The sequence below is a fragment of the Micropterus salmoides genome, unplaced genomic scaffold (genome assembly GCF_014851395.1).
Source record: "Micropterus salmoides isolate LMB-PRFRI ecotype aquatic unplaced genomic scaffold, ASM1485139v1 Ms_hic_scaffold_3, whole genome shotgun sequence".
Classification (NCBI taxonomy): domain Eukaryota; kingdom Metazoa; phylum Chordata; class Actinopteri; order Centrarchiformes; family Centrarchidae; genus Micropterus; species Micropterus salmoides.
This window is the reverse complement of record NW_024042261.1, coordinates 28,716,654-28,743,951: the sequence shown is the minus strand read 5'-3', so window position 1 is coordinate 28,743,951 and position 27,298 is coordinate 28,716,654. Positions and strand designations below refer to the sequence as shown.

Genomic DNA, 27,298 nt, shown 5'->3' with positions numbered 1-27,298 from the left:
TGTACAGGATGAGTGGCCCTGTTTGTAGGAAGCAGCTATAGTTTAGCCAGCAGGAACTGATCAGAGGAGACAAATTGCAAACTAGAGCAAAGATAGAGTAGGAAACAGGGTGGAAAAAAACCCTAAATTTGCTGACAAAATCAATTTCTGGTTTAAATGAATTAAAAGGAAAGAAAGGAAAACTGGGTCGAGCAGGCCTTTTACTTGCTCCCAACAAACCTATAAAATGCTTAAATGCAGCAATAAATAGACTCAGACTGCAATGGTAGACATAAGAAGATATAGATTTTAATATCTTTATAAACATTTTTGTACTGTTTTCTGATGTTAACTTACTGAACAATTGAATTATGGCAAAGAAAGAAGATGAATAGGCATACACTAGGACAAGAAATAGGGAGGTGAGGAATTGTGCATTAACAATTAAAGGTTCTAAAAATATAACATGAAAAATATGTAAATAAACAAATCACCAGAAAATCAAAAATCAAAAGACTCCTCCTGACAGGAGGAGCAGAAAACCCTGTTATCATCATTGATTTCACTGATATTGTTTTTCTCATAGTATACAGTTAATGATTAATATCAGCACTGCAAGAAGTCCTCTTGTCTCCATTGTTACTGGTACAGTTCACATCATTGATCTAAACACCATCTTATCAATACATTTAACGGAGGCACAAAAGCTCCAGAAGTACAGCAAGATGGCCCGTAATTGTCCATCTGTCAATCTGCATTGAACTGCATCCCCTTGTTACTTCAGAAGCGATTGTCTTGGTCTTGGAAACCCATATTCATGGACAATCACATCAGTTAATTAACAGGCATACTCTCAGCATGACCCCTGTTTCACCATGCTCCATTCAAAATGTTTTTTTCATCTTTCATTGATCTCATGAGTCATTTAAGATAGACACACATGTTTTTTTGTCGAGTCTTGTTCTTGTATTCCTTTAAAGTTAAGTGAATAAAAAAAATTGTGTTCCTCACATTCTCATTGAGGAAGGTATGCCCTCACTGAGGAGGGATCAGTTCAGCACAACCTCACTGGGAAACTGAGAAAGCCCCGTTTGACCCTTGACCTCTAAGGCTCCTGTTGGCCCTGCAGAATCCATCTCTAGGTCCATTTTGTGTCTTACAAAAATCAAATGAACAACATCTGACACAAGGTATAGACAGACTCAATATTCACAGCTTGATCTCCCAGAGACACACATTGTTTTCCAAGCCAATGGAAATAGCTCATGGCAGTCGTTGTCATCTTGAAACAATTAGCAGCTTAGTATTCAGTTGCACAGAAGGAGTGAAGTGCTGTAAATGAAGACGGAAGCAGAGTTATGTGTATTGTTAAATAGGCAGAAAGGTTGGTACAGCACCTGGAAAAAGCCAGCATTATGTAGAATAGTTGTTACAACTTCATGAACTAACTGGTTGCTCTCTTTATAGCCTTAAAACATATGTGTCTATAGATTTCCATTGTGTTGTGAGAATGGCACATTCCTATGTTTAATACTGAATGACCATTTATTACCATGCTTACACTTTCCTTTTTTGTTTATGAGAAACCAATTGTTTGGACCTGTTGTTAGCAAAGGATGCAACAGAAATATACACTTGGCAGAAAGGATGAGAGCAAGATAGGACTGACATTGTAGACTTTACAGAATCATTGACTTTCCATTTTTACTTTCATGATAACAATTTACAAACTGTGAACTAGAAATTAAAGCTGGATGGAGCACTCGAAGACCTAGCTAGTCTCAGGGCTAACAAGCTAACAAGTTTTACCTCATTTGTGCTGTCATCTCTTCCTCTTTTTCACCAAATTTTGGTTATCTGAGCTCCAGTTGAGTGAAAAAAGAAGTTAAAAAATATATAAGATACCAAGACATATGAAAATGAAATCATATTGGCATAAGTGGCAGTGCAAGCTTGGTCTGCAATAACTTTTCATCATTCTCCCACTCTCAGTCCCTCCAACTTTTTTGCTGCGAGTCTTTCTGTTGTAGATGTTTAATGCTTTGATGCCTGTATCAGTCTGAACAGTAAAGCTCCCTACGCAACATTTACACATATAATCACACACACACACACACACACACACACACACACACACACACACACACACACACATAAAAGACACACAGGCCTTGTAGTGCAGGAGCAAGAGAGGGTCTGAGGGCTGTGTTTTTTTGTGATTAGCATTTGCTAAAAACTTTGAAGGTCAACGGAAAATGTAGTCAATATTTGTCGTTATCAAGGCCATAAGGAGGACACAGACATGAAGTAAGGACTGGGATAATGTTGCCCTATTGTTGGCTTGCTGAACCCCACTAGGGGGGCGAACAGTGGTCCGGGGAGTGCACTTGTGCTTCCTCCGTGTGATGGTGCCATCGGGGGACGTGTGATCATGTTTCCCCCCATCTGTGAAATCTGGGGAGGAATCCTCCTTGTCTGTCATGACCTCCTTTGAGTGGTGAACTTCATTGTCACCCTTTCCCTTGCTCACCCTGTTACGAGGCTTTGTGCAGTTCCGAGAACGGCCGGGCCTTGAGGGGTGTACTATGTGGGTCTGCCCTCCAGAGCCCACTGCTACACCACGATTCATAGACGGATTCACCGTACCAGATAGATTGTTAGTCTGGGCTCTGGACTCAGAATTAGGTACAGTTGGCGAACAATTAGGAAAGTCCTCCTTGCGCAGCTCCTTTATATCTTTCCCAATCATCTCAGCCGGCGCCTGGCAACCCACTGAAGACGTTGAACCTCGGAAACGTTTCAACCACTCCCATAGCGACAGGGCCTTGCAGTCACATGACCAGGGGTTGTCGTTGAGGCGCAGATATTCCAAGGCGGGCAGCATGTCCAGGCACTGTCCGGACAGCTCTATCAGGGAGTTGTTGAACAGGTATAGAGTGGTGAGACGTTTCAGGTCGTGGAAGGCCAAGCGATCAACCCACTCGATCTGATTTTGGTGCAGAAGCAGTCGGTCCAAGGCTCGAAGGCCTCTGAAGGTGTTCTGGTTAATACTCCGCAGACGGTTTCCATGCAGGAACAGGTGGCTTAGGTTGTGGAGGTCCATAAATGTGTCATCCTGCAGGAATTTCAGGTGATTATCCTGAGGAGATACAGAGAGCACACAATGACAAGATAACCTATTAGACAAACAACATTTTCCTGTATTAAAGTAACCTTAACTTGTATCTACATGCCATAAATACATTTTGTGAATCAGCTTACTATGAGAATAATAAAAATTCTCAGTGAACAAGCACTATAGGCTGGTAGGCTATGCCTTCTTCTCCAGCTGGCAGTTTTCCTAAACCCACTGTCCATCTGACCTATTGGCTGCTCTGTTGCCTTCAGGGTTTTGTTGTTATTTTTCACAAAATAGAGGAAACTAATTGATGGATAAATGGAATTTTGGATTTAGCACCAAAGATGGAAAAATTGTGGATAAAGGTGTAAAGGTGTGTTGTAAAATGCAACTGACAGGTTGTCACTCAAGTGAGGCAGCAGAGGAACGTTAATTCTTCAGCGTAGTTTAAGATTAGGCTACGTGGGTTGTGTTCAAATTCATTCAAATAATATACAAGTCAGTTCTAATTATTTTTTTTGGAAAGGTGACAGCCCTAATAGAGTCTTGGTGGTAAAATGAACCAGAGAAACTGTCCAGTGTACCTGCAAGTAGAGATACTGCAGGTTTCTGAGGCCTGGAAGATGTTATTAGGAAGTGAACTTAGCCCACAACGGTACAGGTGTAGCGCATTGAGCCGACTCAGCCCGTGAAAGGTGTCTTCAGCCAAGGAGCGCAGGTGGCGGTTGTCTCCCAGATCCAGTTCCTCGAGCAGCGTGAAGCCGTGGAAGGTGGAGGGCTCAATGTATGTGATGTTATTGGAGTAGATCCAGAGGGTGACCGTGTTGGAGCTGAAGTGGCCCTGAAGTAAGCGATGGATCTTATTGTTCTGTAAGAAGATGCGCTCACTGTCAGGAGGAATGCCTTCAGGGACTGAGAGGAAGTTGTGGGCTTGGCAGGAGACGGTGGTGGGTGCAGTGTAGCAGATACAGTGACGGGGGCAGGACCAGGAAAACTCGAGCCCACAGAGAACCAGCAGGAACTCTAGTCCACAGCCTGCAGTGACCACACACACACACACACACACACATGTTGAGAAAGAGAAAAAGGAAAGTCAAGAAGGAGAGGGGATTACAGACAAATCACAAACACACACAAAGAAAGACAGGAGAGGAAAAAGGCGAGTTAATAAGTGAGTTAATTTTAACTTTAATATTTAGACATAGTGCTCCCTTGTTTAATTCAAAACTTGAATGACATAAGAGTCTACAACCATACTAATGGCCCTATGTGTTTAAAATGTCAAACCTGCTGGTGACGATAAAGGTACAGTCAGTTGGTCACCAAAGTCTGGATATCTGTGGCATATTTCAATCTTATAGTTGTCAAAATATTTCACTCTGATCCACAAACACAGACTTAATGAACAAAAATGTCAGAATACAATTCCATGACAAGCGATTCAGTTGTGCCTAAAAATGGACATCATAGTCTTGAGATCACACTGCACAGGTCACAGGTCGGGAAACAAGGACACTGAGCAGAATCTGAGGGCTGGCTGAGACATGTGTTGCTCAGCATAGGTTTCTGTTTTGTCTTGTTTTTTTGTTTTTACAAATATCTTGTCTCTCTGATTGGTTTGACTTGTACCACAGTGTGTGCTACACAGATGGACCTTCTTTGTCACAATTTACTGCCTGAATCCACAGAGTATGTTTAGGCCCACAATGAGGAGTCTATTGAAGAGAGCAAACAATAACACCTGCTCCAGTGAGTCACAAGACATCTCAGGGAAGCTGATTGGATCCCTGGTGCAAAACACTTGTCTGAATCGACACATATGCAACTATTTCAGAAATTACCATTTCCAATATTCTGCCACCGAAGGGAGAGGTGCTATTAAGTGTCCATTCCCTTCCCTGAGTCCAATGGCACTACTTTGCAGCGACTGGAGGCTGTGATCAGTCTTTTTGGGTTGTTAAATAGAGTGTGGAATGCTTATTTAAACTTGTAGTAAGCTGCTCTGAGGCTCTTTCTGATCTATGACATGATTCCCTAGATCCTTGAGATGGGAGATGTGACTTATCCACAGTCTCATCTGAAATGAGCATAGCCCATCATCAACGTTCCATCTGACAACCCCTGGCTGTCTTCTACTCAATTTATTATTCACAGCATCGCAGAGACCTGATTCACTGCCTCTAATCGATATGCCTCTGTTGCTTTTAAACCCACCCTGTAATCCTGGTTCTTTTATGCTGGAAATTCAGGAGCTGCAGAATTACTCTCCACCCAGAGACAGCCGTATTTATCTAATGTATTTTCTCGCCAAACTGTGGCTAAGCTGTGACATTCAGCGTTTGACTCCACTGACCTTTAACAGTAATTCTCTGTGTCTAGTTGCAGAGCTGGAGCATGGAGCTGTGTGTCACCTGAACAGAAGTGTGTTCTCTCGGGCACGGATCTAATCCTATTTGTTAAGCCCTGCCACTGGGCAACAATGGAAATGCATGCATCCTCCTGAACCAGAAATGTGCCCACTAAATGAGGTGTTTCCTCACGGTTGAACACTGTCAGAAGGTTTAATGTGAGTTTATATGTGCTGGTATGCAGGTGAATATGTTGTGTTGGAGACCATGACATGCCTTGAGAGAAGTAACACAGGCCTTGGCTTTATTTAGACTTATCATTCATGTCATGACCTGCATCAGGATAGGTCCTTTAGTATGTTGCTGGCTAAATTTAGCTTTGTCACACTGTCAAGACCCAACAAGAAAGCTGTTTCACTCTTTTGTCACTCTGCAGCAAAGGACTGCAGCACTCCGTTTTTGTCTCAGTCTTTTTCTCTACTAGCCATTTCCATGAAGATGTATCAAGCATGGCACCCACTGACTAAGTAAATAGGTGAGAGCATTTTGCATTACAGTTGGGAAATAAAGGTTTGCTTTATTTATCAGACAAATAAGCAAAACAAGACACGGTACATTTTCCAGCCGCCATTTGAGGAACATTTGCATTAAGAGATGCTTGAGATGCAGCTGTCTAGTCATTTAATTTGTTATCGGTTCACATTTTATTAGAATATTGACCCTCACAAAGAAGCATTTTTTATAAAAAACACATAAAATATAACAAATTGAATCTCTCTTTTAGTTTCACATTTGTTCTGAGATGAAATGATACTCGTTTCAATCACCTGCCTTAGCAGGAATCCATCCAAGAGATTCCATTATTCATAAATCTGATCTTCCTCTCACTCCAGTAATCATATAGCCTTTAACTATTTCACAACACTTTACTTCATGCATGTCAATAGAATTAGCTAGTAGATTTATAACAGGAAAATTATCTGAGCAGGCAAGAGACCGACAGTGATAAGTGTTACACACAGGGAAAGCGAGGGGATGAGAAAGTAGATGCCGCCTAGATAGTAAGACAATTTGAATCAGTGATCTGCTAATCACGTTGGACACATAAGGATGCGCCTTCTCTCCCCTCAGTCTCTCTGAGTTTGTCAGGACAAAGTATTAGATTATTTACCCTGCCTAATCTGTTCCTCTAAAAGTTTTTAACGGATTTGCCCAATGCCTCTATTTGTAGAGATAAACATGATAGATATTTTTCTTCTCTATGAACTTCATCCCTTGTGGGGCTTTAGAATACGTGAACTTATAATGTGGATGATTTTTAGAAGCTGACAGTATCTCATATATTCTCTTCTGCATACGGACTGAGTGACGCAGGAGTAGCATGCACCCTTTTTCTTGTTTTCAGCCACACCGAGGGCATGTGTGCTCTCTTTTGAAGCTGGCATTACATGCACTTCCACTGGAGACTTAAACGCCTGCCAGCTCACTAATCTCAACACCCCATGTATTTACACCGCTGAACATGACTATAAATACAGAAGTAAATGTAATTTCACACATGCATTCACACAGCACGTCACAGAAATACTGTAATATGTGATTTATTGCATGCATATACATACACTCTCTGTAGACACACACTATGGAAGACATACATTCTCAAGTATTAACATGTGCATCAGGTGTGGGAATGAATGAATCAGATCATGGTATTATGGCATGACAACCATAAAAGGCTGAATGACGCTTGTTTACAGAGCTTTGAATAGGGATACTGGTTTTCAGCACAGAGGAAAACATAAGTATTGTGTAGGAATGCTGTCTTTAAATGAAAAATGTAAGAAATTAATGCATGTCATAACTGCATTGTGTGCTCACACAATGAGCTATTCAGCTCAAATTGTATTATATAAATAGCTTTGGACACCACAGAGCATAATATGCCAATAGTGCCTATTGGAATTTGGCAGAATAAAGGAGAGGCTCTGAAAGAGAGATAATGTGTTTTTGGAAAGCAAAAGGCACAGCTATTTCTGGGAGGAGTCTGGGTGGTGTATATTAACACTCTCATCACAAGTCTTTCACCTCCAAGCCTCTCCCCATGCAGCTTCACATGACCCCCTTTTTCTTCCCTACCGGTCACTGATGACAGATGCTACTGATAGCTTTTTACAGAGAGCATCACGTTTAACCTTGTAACGTCATCATCACCAAGTTCCCTTTTTCTTTGGGATTGTAGGAATGGAAATAGTTAAATAAATTAATAAAACAGAATAGCACGGGTCCCCTGACAGACAATGAGAAGTGAGTGTATAGAATATCAATGAAACATAGTTCACACTAGATTTGCCCTCATGAATAACACATTTCTGCTAATAGGAGGGAAATGGTACGTCTGTAGAGCTGCGTGACTCTGCCCATTATTAGACTGGACAAACTCAATTTCCTGTGTCTCTCCAAAGACCCTGATAAGCACCCTGGTGTTTTGCTCCTGCTATTGGCTGGTTCTAAATAATGTCTCGATACACTCCACACTCAAGGTGTTTACAGTAATGTTCATGCACTCACTGGTTAATAACAGTAAAGCAATATATTGGACTATTGATTAAATGGGCTCATTCTTCTGAGAAGTATGGCTTAAACCCATCTTATTAAATGTGTGCAGTGTCACTATTACTCTGTGGAGCTAAATGAGGTTTCACTATATGTTATATGTTAAATGTTCTGTACTATACTACACTGTATCTGTATCTCTTTATGTCACAAACACTATCTATATTCCTATATGTATTTGGATTTACACCATAAGTGTAATAACAGCCTGGTGACCTCTGTCATCAGAAGTTACACTGGATTGCTTCATTTTTTGTGTTAAATTGTTTTCTATTGCCATTTATACATCTCAGATGTTATAACAGTTTGATTTGTATTTGAACTACAACAAGAAAAAAAGTCATTCTAAACTGAGTCTAAGATGTGTGACTGTTAATGGTCTCACATCTTGCATGACTTTACTTAACAATGGGAGTTTGAATATATATTTGGAGGAGGCCAAGATGGTCTAAAGAAAGCTATTGACAAAAATCTGAAATGTTCCCTATCTTCAGCTCTTTATTTTTCCATCTACTGTCAAGTCATGCAATATATGCACCACTGTTGCCAGGCTTCAATATCTGTAGGTGGGGTAAAAATAACTGTATTAACTGCAATATTACGGTAATGTTTGGATGCTGTTCATATTTGTTCAGTTCAGAGTGCCTTGTTAAAGACTGTATTTGTATTTTTTCCTAATATGTTATTGTAAGTTCTTCATTATAGGACATTGTTTAATCCCAAGCATCTTTTTATATATATCTACAAATATAATATTGATAATACTGATTTCTAAAATAAGGAGAAACATCTTAAATGATTGGTTTAACATATAATTTTCTATTTATATTAGTTTACATAAGCCTTGGATTCATAAGCAAGCTGATCAATGCGTGAATATAACATTAGTTTCTGACATTTCCAGTATGGGTCTATAATTGCATATTTATTTTAATTAACAATTTTGTAACAAAATCACAATTGAAAAATATTGCAAGTACTGGTTCTTTATCATTCTTAAAGGATAAAGAAACAGCAATAATGGCACAAAACTAATACTTTCACTCAAGCTATTTCTCATTACCATTTTTAAAGAATGTTGCTGTTGACTTGTTAAAAGCACTGATTACTGCCATTATTTTCTGACTGAACAGCAAACTCACACATGAACACTCCTGCCAACAGCTGTGACTAGCAACACTTCTGCTTGGGAATATTTGTTTTTTTTTTCACAGTCTACTGCAGAATGTTATAGATTTTGTCTCATTTACCATTCCTCTGCTCCACTGCAGGCAATATTGCCTCGTAAGGTTGCTTGACTATTCTTCTAGAGAATGAAAGGAAAATGGGAGAGAACAATGACAATGCTGAGATCTGTGAGAAACGCAGCACAGTGGAAACAGTTTAGAAATATATCATGTTGTTGTGATGTTTTTCTGGTGCAGAGGCATCAGCAAACTGAGAGATTGCTTACAAGTGCACAAGTGTGTGTTTCTGTCTGTACTGAAGCAACATGACTGGTTTCTTCTCTTATCTCATGATAGCACACTACAAATAAATTAGGTCACACAGGACTGATAGTGTAATTAGTATATACAATGAAATAAAAAAATATTAAGGGTATCTTCCTGATCTTGAGTTTAAGCTTTTCTTTTTTTGGAAAATCCAAAATGTTTCTTTTTCTTCATCTTCCTCTCATCTTTTGTGATTGACATAGATTATATGAAAGAGATCATTTAGCTTTTACCTCAATTCACCTCATCATTCTAGTACATAAAAATGTTTTGGACATTAAGGATATTGTAAAAATGTTCAGATGCCCAAATCAAAATGCACAAGCTGCTGCCAGGCCAGCATGGCTTGTACGTTTGATTTAGATTATTCTGCTTCATGTGTCATTCCTTTGATTCGTGCCATGTGTGTCAGCAGAGTATGTGTTGTGAAATTGTAAATTGTCAACACTTCTTGCACATTAATTATGATTTGATCATTCTTCTGTCAGGTTGGCTTCACGTCAAGGGACTAAACTGCTTCATGTTTCTGACTGCATCCCTGCTGAAGCAGAAGGACAGTTAAAGTAAAGAGAGCAGGAGCCCAAACACATAGCAGGCTGGCAAAGAGTGCTTAGTTTTATCGGGGTTAAATGGACCAGCGTGTTCCCCACATTATTGATATTTATGTCTGCTAAGTGCTACATTATGGTTGTTTGATATTGTGAGCAGCAGTGGCTGGTCAATGAGGCGGCCCTGTCGATAAATCTCTTCAGATTCACATTTGGAATGGACAAAGTGAGAGAAGAAGAAAGTAAAAAGAGACAATGATAAATGCAGATAGAGAAAGAACAATATGTTTGTATAGAAAGTATGAGAAAAGTCTCCCTCACCTGAACAGTGCAGACAGTTACAACTGCAAGTAGGCAGTTGCAACTTCAGAGAGATGTGGATCTCGTTGCTTATAGTGTGTCTCAACACACAAACACATATAAAAGCAAGCAAGCAAACCAGAGGGAAGTTATACATGAAAAAAGGCAGCAACGATGTGAGTGACAGCAGTGTTTCTCAGGCTGAGGAATCAGAGGGCCTAAAAATAACTCTTCCAAACACGCAGCAGCATATGGGAGCACATACAGAATAAAGGGGGAGATTTGTGGAGAGTATGCAGGTGAATAAAGCTAATTTGTTTCAAAGATGGAACTTGAAGATGCTAAGAAGCCAGGTAGAGGTGGATCGCTGATGGCTGAGCCACCCACAGATGTTTAAAACCAAAAATTTAACTCACTTAATGGATGTCTAGTAGGTGCTAATTCCACTTGGTTACATCTGTACATAGTTGTCTCTTGCTCTTCACACTTTCACAGCATTCTGTTGAATGTTGATAGATGCCACACGGCATGCATGCATACACGCACACGCAAACAGACAGTACACACACACACCACATACACAAATATACACAGGAACACCAGCCAAATCACCACTGTTGGGGGCAACACTATCAGACACCAGCTACATTCATTTTTCATGACAGCACAAACCGAAATGATTCAAATATATTGCATTCCCTGTGGCAGTATTGCACTGCGCCGGCAAAACTAAATGAATGATTCTGCAAAACCTATATAAATCATCCAAGTGTACCCATATGTAGTTCAGAAAAGTGATATAGAGCCTTTATAATGCAATTCCCGTTGGTAGAGTGGCTAATAATTATCTTTCATGGTTGAAGGTGTTTGATGTAACGTAGAGGCTCTTCAAATAAGGAGAAATCTTTACAGTCTGTTTCATAATTTACAAGATGGGTCTTTGGCATCAGTGTCATCTCATAAGCTAGTCTAAATATCTGGTAAATCTGTTTCATAATCATAGCAAAATGCAGTTAATTTTATTTCTGAATGAAAGGGCAACTACATACGTGTCGGACTTTTAACAGGTCCTTGAGTGCCCATCCAAGTTATTACACATTTTTGTCCATGAATCACGTATTTTGGCCATTTTTGCAGGAGAGCAATTTGCTTCAAATTACAGTAGTAGAAGTCAAGCAACACTGCCACCAGAGGCAACAAAACCCTCCATCATGATAGGCTTGTGATTATGAGCCAATCAACCATTGATGATAATTGGTTGACTGCAATTTAACAATTTCAATTCTTCACAGGGGTAAATGTTGTGTGTATTTTGTTTTGTGATTTTAAAAGTTGAAAAGGTCTTTGCACCACTTGTACAGCTTAATATTAGGTTTAGAAAAATGCGCTTATACATTAGGCTGTTGTGGAGACGAACTATTTAAACATGGCTGGTTCAGCCATTTTTTGTATTTGATTCTGACTTTAGTGAGCAAAAAATGTAGACTCAATATACATAAACTCTGACTTTGTCTTTGATTACATTACATATGTAGAAAAGTTAATGCTGTAGGAGTTGCCTTTTTATGGTTGGACCAAGCCCATTTAAGGCTGTACAGACTGAACTTAAGACTTCCAGGCATCAGAAAACTGAGAGATTGCTTAAGTGCACAAGTGTGTGTGTTTCTGTCTATACTGAAGCAGCATCATGACTGTTCTCTTCTCTTATCTCATGATAGCACACTAAAAGCTCACACAGAGCTTATTTTGTAATTAGTATAAAGAATGAATTGAAACAAAATATTAAGGGGTATCTTCCTGATTTTGAGATCAAGCCTTTCTTTTGGAAAATCCTTGTTAGAGTACCCAAATGTTTCTTTTTCTCCACCTTTTCTTTTGTAATTTTTCTTATTAAAGAGATCATTCAGCTTTCACCTCAATTCACATCATCACTCTACTTCATAAAAAGACTTTAATACTATGGACATTAAGGATACTGTAAAAATGTTCAGACTAGATTATTCTGTTTCATGTGTGATTCCTTTGATTCATACCTCGTGTGTCAGCAGAGTGTGTGTTGTGAAACTGTAAATTGTCAACACTTCCTGAACATTTATTAGGATTTGATCATTCTTCTCCAAGGCTGGCTTTACTTCAAGGGACTGAACTGCTTTTATGTTTGCTGATGTTTGCTGAAGCAGAAGGACAGTTAAAGTAAAGAGAGCAGAAGCCCAGTCACATAGCAGGTTGGCATAGAGTGCCAAGTTATGTTGGGGTTAAATGGACCAGCATGTTCCCCACATTATTGATATTTATGTCTGCTAAGTGCTACATTATGGTTGTTTGATATTGTGAGCAGCAGTGGCTGGTCAATGAGCTAGCCCTGTCGATAAATCTCTTCAGATTCAGAATTTGGAATGGACAAAGTGGAAGAAAGTAAACAGACATGATGATAAACTGCAGATATAGAGAGAAAAATAAGCCTCCCTCTACAGTGCAGACAGTTGCAACTGCAACTAGGCTGTTGTGGAGACCTTCACATTATAAACTGACTATATAAACATGGTTGGTCAGCAATTTTTGTATTTGAATGTCATTGAAATTCTGAATTTAGTGGGGAGAAAATGATTAAATTAAATATGTCGATAAATTATGTTGCCTTTTTATAGTTGCACCAAGCCCATTTAAGGCTGTCACAGACTGAGCACAAGAGTTCTATGAAGGACACACATCACACACTCTTCTGCATTCTGTACAGAGAGTTTGAAGCTGTGTTTATAGCTTCCAGAAGGCTGGACGGTCTGTCGGTGCCTGGCTTGTCCAGTTCCTGCGTCGTGTTCAATCATACGCATGCATGTCATTGACAGAGTGCAACATAGCCAATCATTGTGTGTCTCTGTGATGAAGCTGTGACAGCGAGCAGACAGGCGGAGTGAAAAGCAGCAAATGACAAAGAAGTGCCAGGGAAAAAAGTTATACTGTACTGACTTTCTCCTAACTCAAATGGAGTAAAGTGGAGTACAGCAAAGTAACTATGCACTTTGTGAATCAGAATACAAAGTTACAAGTCTTGTGTCAGTGAACATCTGCCTTATGAAAAATCTGAGAAAGGCCTTGAATCATTACCAGCTCCAGGGCTGCTTTTCTTTAACTCACACTGTGCTTTGATGTTTCTGTGGTAGGAGCCGAGCAAAATAGTGAAATTTCCCCATGGAGTTAGTCAATTAACACAATGTTTAGAAAAGCAGAGCAGAATGGCCAAAGCAGCGCTGCAGCCAAAAGTAAAAAAAAAATCACTTGATTTCTTCTTTTGGGATTCATGCAGCAACACAAAAAATATAATACGCTATTATACATTTACACGTTTCAATCAGTCTGATAGCATACTGATGTGCCCCCCAATTTATGTCAGTCTGCTCTGCATTTTTATCTCATTTAAGGTACCTGTCAGCTCAAACACTATAATCCAAGTGAGGATGGCCTGAGAGCAGTTTACTGCATGACTTAACAATGTCCAAGTGCTAACATGAATAATTCCATGTTATTTACCAGACAAATATTCACTTTGTTTTAGCTCCTATATTGTTTTTGTGTTGCTGCTTGGTTATAAATGGGAAATATAGATAGTACATTGTGTTGCTGAGTGTTGAGATGCATTTTCCCCAATGTCAACAACCTCCCTTCCACCACCGTCTAGACGTTGTTGTGAGTAACAGTGTCAGTCCTGGTTTAGCTACTTGGAACTGCTAATTATCACCATGACGTGTAAAAACGACATTCACTAACCTCGCAGACACACATAACACATTCTACATATAGTAAAGGCCTCTAAAGGCTTTTGTGGATTAATGATTTAGAAGCGGCACACCTCTGTTTTGAAACCATCAGGTCAGTAGCTATAGACCCATACCTGCACTGAAATGTAGCATTTTCCAGTTCACCAGTTTCCACCTCCTGGTAACTCTTACATGTTCTTCTTAAAACAAACTGTAAGGTACCCTCCTCCTGCTGCAGCAGCTGCCTCCTTGCATACAAACCTCATGCGCCCTAGATTCAGCAGATCAATTATTCATAGCAGGTGAGAGTTTGGTGCTCCATGTACGAACCCCCCCCCCCCCACACACACACACACACACTAAGTTTCAACAGTCTCAACTAATGGCTTGAAAGAGGCAAGAAGAAATGTGAAATCAAGCAGAAAAGTGTGTTAGGGAACAGCAATACATTGTGGCTCATTAGCTAAAAAGAGAGTAAGTTGACCATGAGGACTCACTAGGTGGAACGACAACCTCGAGGGAGGACATAACACACAACACAGGCATGAGTGTGTACAGAGGTATGTGCGGTATATACAGTGTTACATACATCTACTAAAACAGCGGGCATATGACTAAAGTTTGCACTTTACTCCAGTGGATGGTAGTTAGCTTAAATGTACAGCTGTTGTATTGGATTTAATTGGTGAGACTCAAAAGTACCAAAATATTCACAGAAACTCATCAAGCAACTCTTGCACCATAATCCACTTTCCTGACTCTTTCTCTTATTCTTATTATCCTCAGTATGTTCAATAAAATCACGGATAAATTGCTAAATATATGCTACTTTAGGTCTTGGGTTGGTGCTTAGGAGCCATGATAAGTCGATAGTGTGACATGAAAGTTTACTTAGCTATGTTGTGGAGAAACTGAGTGATTGGAAGACACAATACTGAACATACAGTATTGATCAGTGGAATAATTATGCTGATTGGCTCATATTGCTTCTCTTACTTGATATCAGTGTGTTAACACCACTGATCATTGTATACTCCTAGACTGAATCAATTTGGCGTCTCTGGCCTGGCTTTTGCATTGTTGAAGTCTTACCTATCTGAAAGAACACAGCGTGTGTTTCCTATCATAATATTACATAAAACATTTCTGATCTGAAATATGGAGTACCTCAGGGCTCTGATCTTGGCCCTCTGATTTTCTGTCTTTATACTGTATTTCACTTCTCGGCCAAATTATACGCAGTCATTAACTTAATTTCCACTTTTATGCTGATGATACTATACGTGCCTGTTAAAGGCAGATGGTCATTCCCAAAAATTTTTTTTTCTTCTTGTCTGCTGTAAAAAACTGGATGTCACATAATTTCCTGCTCCTGAATTCTGATTACAGTGAGAATCTGATCATTGGCCCTGTTTGACACAAGTTTGATCAAGTAACAGTCACTTTTGAAAACTGTTCTCAAACTGTGACAGCCAAGAATCTCTGTGTTATGTTTGATCCTTCTCTCTTTTGATCAGCACATTAAAAAATCACACTTTTTCACCTAAGAAACATAGCTAAAATTACCTCTTTTCTGTCCTTGGCTGATGCAGAGACCCTTTTTCATGTCTTTGTTTCAACCAGACCTGGTTATTGTAACGTTTTGTTGTCAGGTCTGCCTCATGTTAGCCTTCTAATTGTTCAGAATGCTGCAGCTAGAATCTTGAACAAAACTAGAACATTTTATCATATTACCATATTAGCTTCGCTTCATTGGCTCTCTATCCATGTCAGATCAGGTGCTTCTGATGACTCACAAAACTTTAAATGGGCAAGCCCCTATCTGTCTGATCTCCTTAAACCTTATAGTCCATACCTTGCTCTCAGAATACTGTCTGTCCCCAGAGTTAAAAAGAAGTCATCCTTTTCCTATTGTGCCATCTTCCTCTAGAATAACCTCTGATATCAGACACTCTGACTTCACCGGGCCCTTTAAATTGAAACTTAAAATGTATCGTTTTTCTTAAAATTTCAGTTAGTTGCTTTTTTATGATCTTGTACCTGTTACCATTATCCATCCAACTGGTCCGTCTGCATCTCTGTAACTCCTTGTTTGTTTGTTTGTGTTCCACCAGCACAGATGTGTGCCCCTCTCTCTTCTCTTTCTTCCCTAGTTTCTCCTCATTGTCCTCTCTTTTCACTCATGCTTCTCTGTGCTGGACCATCTGCCATCCTGGGACCTCTCTCTCCTCCCAGGCTGTCAGTGCCTCATTCCAGATGTTTGGATCTGGATCTTTGTCCACTAGGAGATTCCTCTTCTCTTCTTGTCTCTCTCAATTTCAATTTGCTTTATTGGCATGAATGTCAAAATAACTGAAGTGCCGAAGCTCTCTCTCTCTCTTTCTCTCTTTCCCTCTGTGTGTGTTGCTTCTTTTCTCCTTCTCTGTGAATAGTTCGCTTGAACTGCTGTGTAGTCTGTCCTCTTCCAGGTTTCCATGGTGGAGAGGTGGTCATGTGGCTCAGGTCCTATCTGTTTTGTGAAACTTGAAATTGCTCAGTGTCGGGTGTCATATACTGTACAGATTATAAAACCCCTTGAGGAAAATGTATGATATTGGCTTATTAAAATTGACTTGACATAAATGCATAATGTGAGCATTTACATAGGCTTCTCTCACCCAATCATAGTGAAATTAATGACATATTGCCAGGTATCTTTGTATTTAAACCAGTTGATCAGGGAAGTCAGATTGTGGCCAAATTAGAATGTGTGTGTGTGTGTTTTCTTTAGAAAGGGTGGGAGACTGAGGATAGAAAACAAAACAGAATACAAAAGAGCTGAGTAAAAGGAGCAGATGGGAAGAAGGGAAGTGAAAGACCTTGATCTTAAGAGAGTAATCCCTTTTCATTAAGTGTAGTTTTTCAGACCCTGAGAGCTTCACCATTGATCCTGCTGTAATGTCAATTCATTAATGTTCTGAGCCTCTACATGACACATCACCTTAAAAGCCCCCAACACACAATACCAACAAACACATTCAGCATTTACTGTAGCTTTTTCTCACACTGAAAGGCTGGAAATAGACTACTGTACGTTCAGTTCTCATCAAATCAAATTTAGATCTGTTTTGCTCTCGATTGGATTCCATCTTGATCTTTCCACTTTTTTAGCCTCGCTGTTCTGTCTTCATTCAGTCCGTCTTCGGTTTCATACAGTCTAGCTCGTGTTGAGGATGATAACTCATCATCATTTCATTCGCTCAATTCTCTGCAGTGTATTAGAGTTGCCCTTGAGTCCCTGTTGTGTTTCCATCCAGCAAATGCACACCTACCTGAGCCTGTTTATTGAGTCTACACTCCTGAGAAATGTACCAGCCTCCATTGTGAAATCTCTTCAGCTTGAAGTCTAAACAGCAATAGTTCATGAATGTCACGGGTTATGTTTCTATAAATAGATATAGTTAATGTCTCTCTTGCTCATTCAAATTACTGTTCCACTTTACTGTCTCTACCATTACTCCTCTCCTACCTCATGCCATGCCCCCATTGCTATTTAATTGATTCTGTTGTTGTTTCCCCAAAACTACAAAGCAGGAGGCTTTGCTGGATAAAAGACAGTCACTGTCTAGGTGTGATTAAAGAAACCCCCGGTCTGGCTGTTAGAGATACTATAGCAGCTTATGGGATTTAGTGAGTCACTGGAAAGCACAACACCAAACCAAATATTCACTTCAAAGACTTCCATCACCAAAACCTTAAAAACATACAACCCAATAAAGCATTTCTTGCTCTTATTACACCCAGATATGTGTGTTTTATCCATAAAGTGGCAATCTGAGGATCATGACGAATCACTTGATCTTTTCATGAGACATTCTTCTGTTTTATCATGTCATGAGTGCTGCTGCTTTTGCAGCTCTGCCATTTGAAGATTCTATTTTGCTTCCCTCTTCTCTATTGTAAACCTGAACCCTCTGGAGGCGAACCACACAAACTACTCAGCTCTGTGAGTGCTTTCCCCTCCCTCTCAGCTGCTTGTCTGCATGCAACTACCACTCACTAGTGAGTGCTCCCAATCCCCTCTCTCCTTATAAAGCCAAGTGCCTTGCTGCAGACGTTCCACAGATAAGTGGTTTATTTTTTTCCCCCTCCACAGTGATGGCCTGAGACTAATTTTTGTTGCATGTAATGACTTGGTCCCTTGAACTTTTTCGACATATGACCAAAGAGAGAGCCTTCCTCTAAATATTGCATTGAGTCATAAACAACGATATATAGGGGTTAGGCTGCATCTCAGTTTATGTGGCTGGATGATGAAACATGATTCCCTCCAGCCACTCCCCCCCATCTCCTTGAAGACAGATAACGAGAAGTAAAGTCAAGGACAGAGAGAGAGAGAGAGAGAGAGAGAGAGAGAGAGAGAGAGAGAGAGAGAGAGAGAGAGACAGTGAGGGGTTTGTTTACGCAAGAAATTGTGAGTGTGGTGTTTCAAAGACAGAGGGAGAGGCAGAAAATAGAAGGGAGGGGAGAGAGAGAGAGACAGTCTATAGAGATAGAGGAGAGTAAAAGAGTAGGTGACATGTGGAAAGAGAATAAATGATAGAAAATACTGGATGCTGAGCTTTCTACTTTTAATTAGTATCTAAAAGACTAATAACCTTAAAGAGTAACTCAACACCCCCTAAGAACCTTGTCTTTACTGACCTCTAGTGGTTTAACTCTTCACTTTGCTGAAGTGATATACAGGTGGACTCCAGGCCCGCCTGACATCACCAATGGTGTGGTTACAGGTTCAAAAGAAAAAACTTCTGACCACACCCTACTGCACCCATCTGTGATGGTGGGTGCTGTCAGCGGTGATACAGCCTTAAAACAGGCTTGAACTTCTGGCTTGAAACTTTCAACCAGAGCAAAATACTTGGTCTGGTGTGAAGTTACTCTTTAACCCTTGTGTGGTATTTACGTTTTGAACCGATTAATGATATTGACCTCGTCAAATTGACCTGGGACATAATTAACATTTTATACCAGTGCAGAAATAAAACATACTTAGACATAAAAACAATCATCGATGCATTAAGTGTCATATGTATTTTGTTTAGGTACATGTTGTCTTCTCTATATGTCAGGTGTTACCAGTGCCTTGCCAATAACTAACATAAAAGGATCCCTCTCTTCTAGAGCTAGCCAAGAGAAAAAACAACAACCAGCCTGATACCAGAACCAGCAAAAAAACATTTTTAACACCAGATATTTTACTTTAGAAAGAAATGATACAAGAACATTAAGTTTAATAACATAGAACCAATTTGTCTGTGTTGTTTTCTTTTTAGTAAAAATTGAAATCCCAATTAAAAATCAAATTGACTCAAACGCCGCATCAGCGTTAAAGCCCAAAGCTCTCTGTTGCCAATAGGAGAAAAGTCCCATCAGCCAGCTGGGCATGAGCCTCAGATCCTCTAACAGTGGCACAGATCTAAGACAATCTGGACCAACCAAATTATAGCCAAATAAAACTAAAATGTACATCAACCACTGGACAACTACAAAAAGAACTGAGTGTTACTTAGCACTGAACAGAAAACACCAAGTGAGAAACTGAGAAAGACAAACATTAAGTGACAACAATCTGGCTATTGAAACTGGTGGACAAAGCTGGCAACCCAGAGAAAACAGACTGTGTCAGTTCTGCCAACAGCAAGAAATAGAAAAGAGCAACACTTGCTGCCCCACAGCAGCCTGCATAAAGATATAAGAACCAAGTTTTTAACCAAAATAAAATTCAAATGCTTTCAGACCAAAACCATACAATATTTACTGTAGTGGACCAACAGTGTGGATTTGTGAGAGAGTCCCTCGGGAAACCGGAAATGGCCCGCCCTGCGGGAAACGAAGGACTGCCCTCTGGGGGACCACGCCCCAGACAACAAAAGAGCGACACACGACGTCGTTCGCTCTCTTCCCCGCTGCTCTCTGGACGCTTCCCTCTTGTCTGCCGGCTTGTTCTGGGCTCTTCAACGGTGCTTCGGCACGTGCACGGCGTGCCCTCTCCCGGCAACGCCCTAAGAATTCGACCAGTGCAACAAAGTCTTTGTTTCGCTTGAAGCTTCACACACGATGTGCCGCGACTTCAGTTTCCCTCAGTTCCAGCAACTTTATTTGTACTTTATTTTCTTTCTTTTGTTTTGTTAAATGTTATCAGTCCATTAATTTACACTAGTTTAATTCAAGAACGACCAAGTTCTTTTAAGCTTTATTCGTCGAGCTAACTTCACCGAGGTCAGACCAAGTCACGTTGTCTCACCAGCGGCAACAAAGGACACCTGAAGAACAGCCGAATTGCCAGACGGAGGACGGCCAACCCTTGAGGGTTTTTCTTCATTCCAGACACGTAGAACCTTTATATCACCTTAGTTAGTTAATAAATTCACTATAATCAAGGAATTGTGTGTATTGCCTACTTCTAAGTCCCTGCCAAGAGAATTTACCCTTTAGATATGAGACTGACTGATTGATTTAAGATAATTGAGTGATTATTTACTAACTGATCACTGGTGAATAATTGTATAATTATTAAAAGCTACCTAGAGGTCCGGTGACTCTACGTTAATAACAACTCCAGTGGTGCCCCTGCAAAACGAGAGTTTTTTTATGGATTAATATTTTCCGAATATTAAAATTCATAATTGGGTATTAATTATCATAAATTTATTAAAATTCATACGTAGTTTAGACCTCCTACATTACTTTAGGAAAGAAAATCTGGCATTGGCATAGAAGCAGCAAGCTATTTCACACACTGAGGGGAAACCAGCACAACACGTGAAAATGTACTGATATTTAAATTCTGCCTATTCCCTTTTGGTTTATATATTTTTTTCTTCTTACATTTTTCTTGTTTGATTAATATTATGTACAATTGTATCTTGTCCTTCCATATATTTACAGTGTATATCTTTATTTATTTTTTGAATGCTTTCTTTCTCAGCAATATATTTCTCTTTCATTATTGTATATACGACAACATTAGCAATGTTGTTTTGGGGTGACATTTTTGAGTGTAAATACATATTTATACGCAATGCTTTTACCTATAAATATGCTATAGATACTATTACATTAGTAGTGGGTTGTAAATGTTTTACAAACTGCTATTAAAGAGCAAAAACATCTCAAGGACAAGAAAAGACAGACATACATGAGAAGAGAAAAAGATAAGATAAATTACAAGTTTTAGTTGTATACTGTATATCATGTAGTAATGTGCAGACCATTTGTTGTTGTTTTTGGTTACATTCTGAACCCTAATACCTAAATTGTAAACCTCAATACTGTACTTAATTACAGTATGGTCACGCCAATAAAGCAAATCTGAATTTGAGAAGGGAAGACAAAAAAAACATAAAGAGTGTGTGAGAGAAAACAAGGAAGAGTAAGAGTTAGATCCAAAGCCAAGAGAAGAAAAACTGAATAAGTTGAAGATTACGCTCTCAGTTTCTGTGTGCAATGCACAACTCCTTCACACCACACTGACCAAGCCTCATAAAAGCACCCCTACCTTGCATATCTCCCCAATGGGGCTATTATCTTCACACCTCTCTGCCCTCACCACCACAACCATTTCCTCCTTGCATCACCCTTCCTCACCCACCCATTCTGCTCTACCCTCAGGCAGCATTGTTGGTAGGGCCGCTTCAAAGGTTAAACTGGGCCCCAGTCAACCATGGGAAGCTGTAATGGCAAAAGCCCAAAGTCAAACACACCAAGTTTGCCAAAGTGATTTTTTTCTGTTTACAAAATACCAAACTTGATGTGTGTACAGCACTTTTAAAAGGGGTTCAATTTACTTTGCAAAGAGCAAATAACAAACAAAACCATTAATAAAAAAAATGTCTTGACATTGATCAAATGCAGGATTAAACAACCTAAATTTAAATACAGTCACATTAAACAAAGTCATCTACACAACAAAATAAAGGTGATTTATCAATGTCTTTCAAAATTACTTTCTAATCTGCCACTTCTAAAGCTGAGTTCACTCAACTAAAAGGATAAGGCTAGCAATATTCTATAATGTTTCTTGTTGTCCCCAAATCCCATGACAAAAAAAAATAAAACCAACAATTAATTGATCTTACTAACAAGTATTGTATGTTTAGTGGCGCAGAGGGTGACATGCTCTTTCATTACCGTGAACATAGGCACTGTAGTTTATATTGAGTCAGTCCAACACACCCCTTCCTGCTGCAGTAAATTCTAACTAGCACACCAAACGTGTCCTAATCTGCACCTGAAATTACATTCACTTTTTAGTCTTGTTTGAGTAATGTCTGCTAAAACTACAGTACCCTGCTGTGTTGGGACACAAATGAACTGTTTTTAAGAATAAAACTGTACAGCATTAGTTTTTAAAGGATTACCTCTTTTGCAATAAATGCCACAGAGTAGGGAAGTCAGAAAGTGTTGACTTGACATGGACTAACACATAGTTGACTTGATTTATTCATGGAATTTGTTGACAGTAAGAAAAATATACAATAACTCCAGCCTTATCCTTTAAGGCTCATGGTCATTGTTATTAAAAAAAACAATGTTGGTATGAAACAGAACGTGAACAGTAGTTTCCTCTGTCAGTAATTTCCTCTGTCAAAGTCAGACAAAAGATCTGCCAACTACACCTACAGCACAGCTCCCACTACCAATACAAAATGTAGATTTTTTCTTTGACTTCTGCATTCCGTTCCAGCACCCGTAAAAGTGCGTTGTTGACCCAACCAACCACTGTTTTGTAAAAAAACATCTTAAAAAGTGCAGATTTCATTAAAAGAAGCAAATGGTAGAGCATCCATCTACTATGTATAAAAATTTGACAGTGAATATGGTGAACAAAAAGATCAAGCAAGAATGTCAGACATATAAAAAAGAGAAAGTTCAGTGATTAAAACCTCTCAGGGCCTTAACATGCCATGATACAAAGTAATATAGTAAATCAGGCAATGCTTGATGTTTTGGAGTTGATTCTGAATGTTCTTCTTGCTACTTCCCTTGTGGAAATGCCTACAATTCTTTATAGAAATTTTTTCCTATGTGAAAAAAGCCACATTTGGCTGCAATGAAAATGGTATGTGTGGGTGGGTGCGTGGGTGGTTTGGGGGTAGAGAGGTGGGGAGTCTGTACAGTAGTTTTGCCTAAAGTGACGGTAGCACTGATTAATATTCACTATGTGGTTATCTCTTCTAGAGGGATAATGTTAGGGATAATTGGAGGTAAAGGAATGTGAAAATTTCATGGTATGATAATCTAACAGAAAAATCACACAAATTGCAAATTCCAGTCTCACTGTTTAATATGGTTGTGATTCCCTTACAATTGAGGCTTGAACGTTTCATTGCTATTCAAATATGCTTTTTGTGATGGCTTGATTGATTTCCAACACCCGTGCTATAATAGTTAAAGTACTATGTCTCACATTTGTGATTGCAGAAAGGGAGTAAAGAAACACTGAGTTAATGAGCAGTTTATACAAATGACCCTCTTGTTATGGAAAAACCCTTTACTCTTTGACAATGATGTACTCCACCACAGTGTGCAATAATCCTTGCAGTTAAAAGTATGATGAAACTTTAATTAATGGCAATATCAATTTCAAAATGTGAGCTTTATATCACTATTATTATTAGTATTAATCCTATTTCCCCATTACTTGAAATCTATCATACAACTTTATTATCCCGACTGTTGCAATAAATGTAATGAATCTTTATTTCATAGACACATAATATGATCTTGCTTCTCTGCTTTCTGTGCTACAGACACTCAGTCCAACTTAATTAGACACCCCTGTTTAGCACTGGGTGGTTGGCTGTTGCTAACCAGTCTGTGACAAGCTCTAGGAAATACAGTGTACTGAAAATCTACTGTTTGGTTATTTGTAAGTGGAATTTTAATCTTGACCTCTTTCATCAAATGTGCTCACCATAAATCTGTACGTCATCACAGCAAATCGTAGTCCCCACTGTGCATGAAAAGCTTAGAGTATCTTTAAAAAGAACGAGTGTGCCTGGAATTGACAATCATTCCAACATTAAAGAAAACATTGAGTAAAATCTGACATATTTCTCTTTAGCAGTGAATATTCACAGTGTAATAGACAACCCAGCAAAAGGTCAAAGTCTGAAAAAAAGTCCTTCTGTAATTTTTAATAAGAGTTTGACATGAAAAAACTGATCTGCCTCATCAGGACAGTCAGACATCAGACATCTCTATAGATTATGATTTAAACATGAGTGGTGCATGGAAGTACGTGACATCACCTTTCTCCAACTGACTCATTTCAATAAAGTGAGAAGGGTCCAGACATAACAACACAGATAGGACGTAAGCAAAACTGTTCTAGCTTTGGCAGAAAGTGTATGTTTATGCATAGGGTCCCATTGCTCACAGTAAGAAGCTGCTTGAGAAAATAGAGAAAAGAGATTTCAGGTTTTCCTTTAGGATGTGATCCAGTGGTCAGTGCAGCAAAAAGTTCCATAAAAACAAAGAAAAGAAACTTTTAATTGAAGTCAGTTTTTTTTCACAGAGCTTGCTAAATGCCACTGACTGGAGCTGATCTGGCAGCCATACATTATATGTGCCAGACTCAACTCGCAGTTGGTCATCTGGTGCCAGAACACAGACGACACTCCACAATCATCCCAACTTGGTCGGTTACCTGGGAACAACTGAATCCCTCTATCCGTGTCTGCGTTCTGTATATAGAAAAGCACTGCGAGAGAGAATTTGATCAGATGAAATACACCATACGCTGCTCTCCTCCTGCTCGCACTTTGCAACTGCCTTCAAGCCATCTGCATATGACACATTTAAATTTCATTTTCAAGTTCTCAAGTTCTCAAGCTCAAAACTCTTACAGTATTCCTTCCAACTTCTCAAGATTTTTGTGTGCTGTTGAGGCACCTCCATAAACGTCAGACTGTGTGTCTTCAAGTGTGTGTTCATGTGTAAAGATATGGGCTTTTTTAAGGGGTTACAGTTTGCACCTTCCACAGAAACATGCAATGTGCAATCATAAACCAGTTTGCATGTCTAACTAACAGGTGGGGTTTTTATGCCAGTGTACTGTAGTTCCACTCTCTTGAGTCAATACTTTTCAGAGCATTTAATGGACTTTGTCACTGATTTTGAATGTTTCATTTGGCCTATTTAGTGCATAGATTACCTTGTATTTTGGTTTGATTTCTTACCTTCCAGTCACCAAATAATTTCAGTACAGTGAAAGTATCAAATCAGTATTAAAATCAACCGAAACTATCACAGCTCAAGTCACACAGACTTGAGCTGCAAACATTTCAGTGCAGGAAAATTTACATGATCCTTGCAGCAACAACCATGTTAGCTATTTTTTGTTGTCCACCAGGCTTGATTTTCCTAAAATATAGCTTGGGAATGTGACATGTGAATGTGTGTGTGTCAGATGCCAAATCTTTCTTGAACACACCAACACATTTTCATTGCTGTCTCTGCTTACAACTGAATTACAATGAGACATGGAAAATTGTTCTGTAATATTTCTGTAGAAAGTGGTAAGAAGTACACATGAAACATGGTTAATGGGCTAAAACATGAACAACCAGGGGTATAATCAAAGGCACATTTTATTCCTCTGCCATTGCCTTCCAGTAAAGACAAGTTTCTAGTGCATATTTTTCTGTTTAAATTAAAAAATGACATTGGAAAAAATATTTTTGTACTGTTATTTTGATGATGATGAAATAATCCCAAATTGTGATGCCAATGTGAAATTGGACACGGGTCAATTTTGTGCATCACCATGGGTCAAATGAAGGCAGAATGTAGTATGAAAGTGGTGGACTAACACACAGTCATGGAGCGAGGGAGTGAGCGAGTGAGTGAGTGAGCAAGTTAGTGAGCAACAAATGGCACTACTTTCATTATATTCACCGCCCCAACGTTATTATCCCCAGGCTGCTCCTCTACCGATGACAACCTACGTGTTTGAAAGTGTAAATCTGTGGAGAGATAATGCACTGAACCCAATAGTTGGAGGGGAAGAGAAAATGAACTTTTTTTTCTCACCCAGAGACTAATGACACCAGGGGAGTTTGAGATATAGTGATGGTGAAAAAAATGTGCAGCAAATGCTTCTCAGTCAAGAAGAATTATTTCCTGTTAAGTGCAGGAGATTTTTTGTATGCTTTCTCTCTGCCTCTCTCTTTCTGTCATGTACTTCAGTACTCTGGGAATTCATTCAGTGGATTGTTCTAGTTAAAAATGACAAAACAGAAATTGGAAGTATATTTCTCTTACAGAAATAACTGAGCTGCGGCTGTGTAGTGAGAACAATGCAGTTGATGGGTTGAGGGATGGCGAGTGCAGCCCTGTACAGCATTTGGTGCATTTCTGATTTCCACCTGCCCCAAAGACATTGGCAATGATATGCGTGAGACTGATGAACACATTCACATTAAATGTTGTAAAAGCAGCAGGGTCTCGTCTCAGCTCCCTGTAGCTGGTGAAATAGAATCTGTTATGGACCATAAAGTATAAAACAACGGCACTGCTAGCAACAGCAGCATTTTTAAGATCAGTTTTAAATGTGTCATGTTTTGTCAAAATGACAGCAAGCATGACTTTTCTCAATATTTATCTTTTATTCTTTCAATGGTGAAAAAATCTCTCTGTTTCAATCAACTTCTGTTGCAATAAATCTCACAAGAACATTTACAGTCATTCTTTGATGAGTTCATTCACATTTATAGACCCAACAAAATCCTCCTACCAACACCTCTAAAGCACAGAAAGCACAGACTAAGAAATAATCTGGCACATAATTACCAAATTAAACAAACAAGATATAGCAGCTTAATTAGTGAGCTTTAGAGGTGTCTGTAGGTGGATTTTGTTACCTTTGGACAGAGCCAAGCTAGCTGTGTTTGTTCTAAGGTTAGCCTACTGGCTGCTGGGTGTAACTTATATTCACCGTAAAGACATGAGAGCAGTATCGATCTTCTCATCTAACTCTTGGCAAGAAGGTTTGTAACAATATTTTTTCAAAATGTCAAATGATGTGGGTCCTGCATTATTACATGTATTGACTTCCTTGACATCTTGTTGGACACAATGATGGTGTATACAGTAAAAGCAT

The 27,298-nt window shown here is 39.2% G+C and overlaps 1 protein-coding gene across 1 annotated transcript in view; it reads right to left on the bottom strand.

The window, feature by feature from the left end:
• Positions 1 to 266: 266 nt before the first annotated feature.
• rtn4rl1b (reticulon 4 receptor-like 1b) overlaps positions 267 to 27,298 on the bottom strand; it is a 194,646-nt gene continuing 167,614 nt past the window's right edge. Inside the window, 3 exon segments of the mRNA XM_038694037.1 lie at positions 267 to 3,118; positions 3,682 to 3,713; positions 3,716 to 4,132. Of these exon segments, the coding sequence (XP_038549965.1) occupies positions 2,225 to 3,118; positions 3,682 to 3,713; positions 3,716 to 4,132 (1,343 nt within the window). The 3' untranslated portion in view covers positions 267 to 2,224.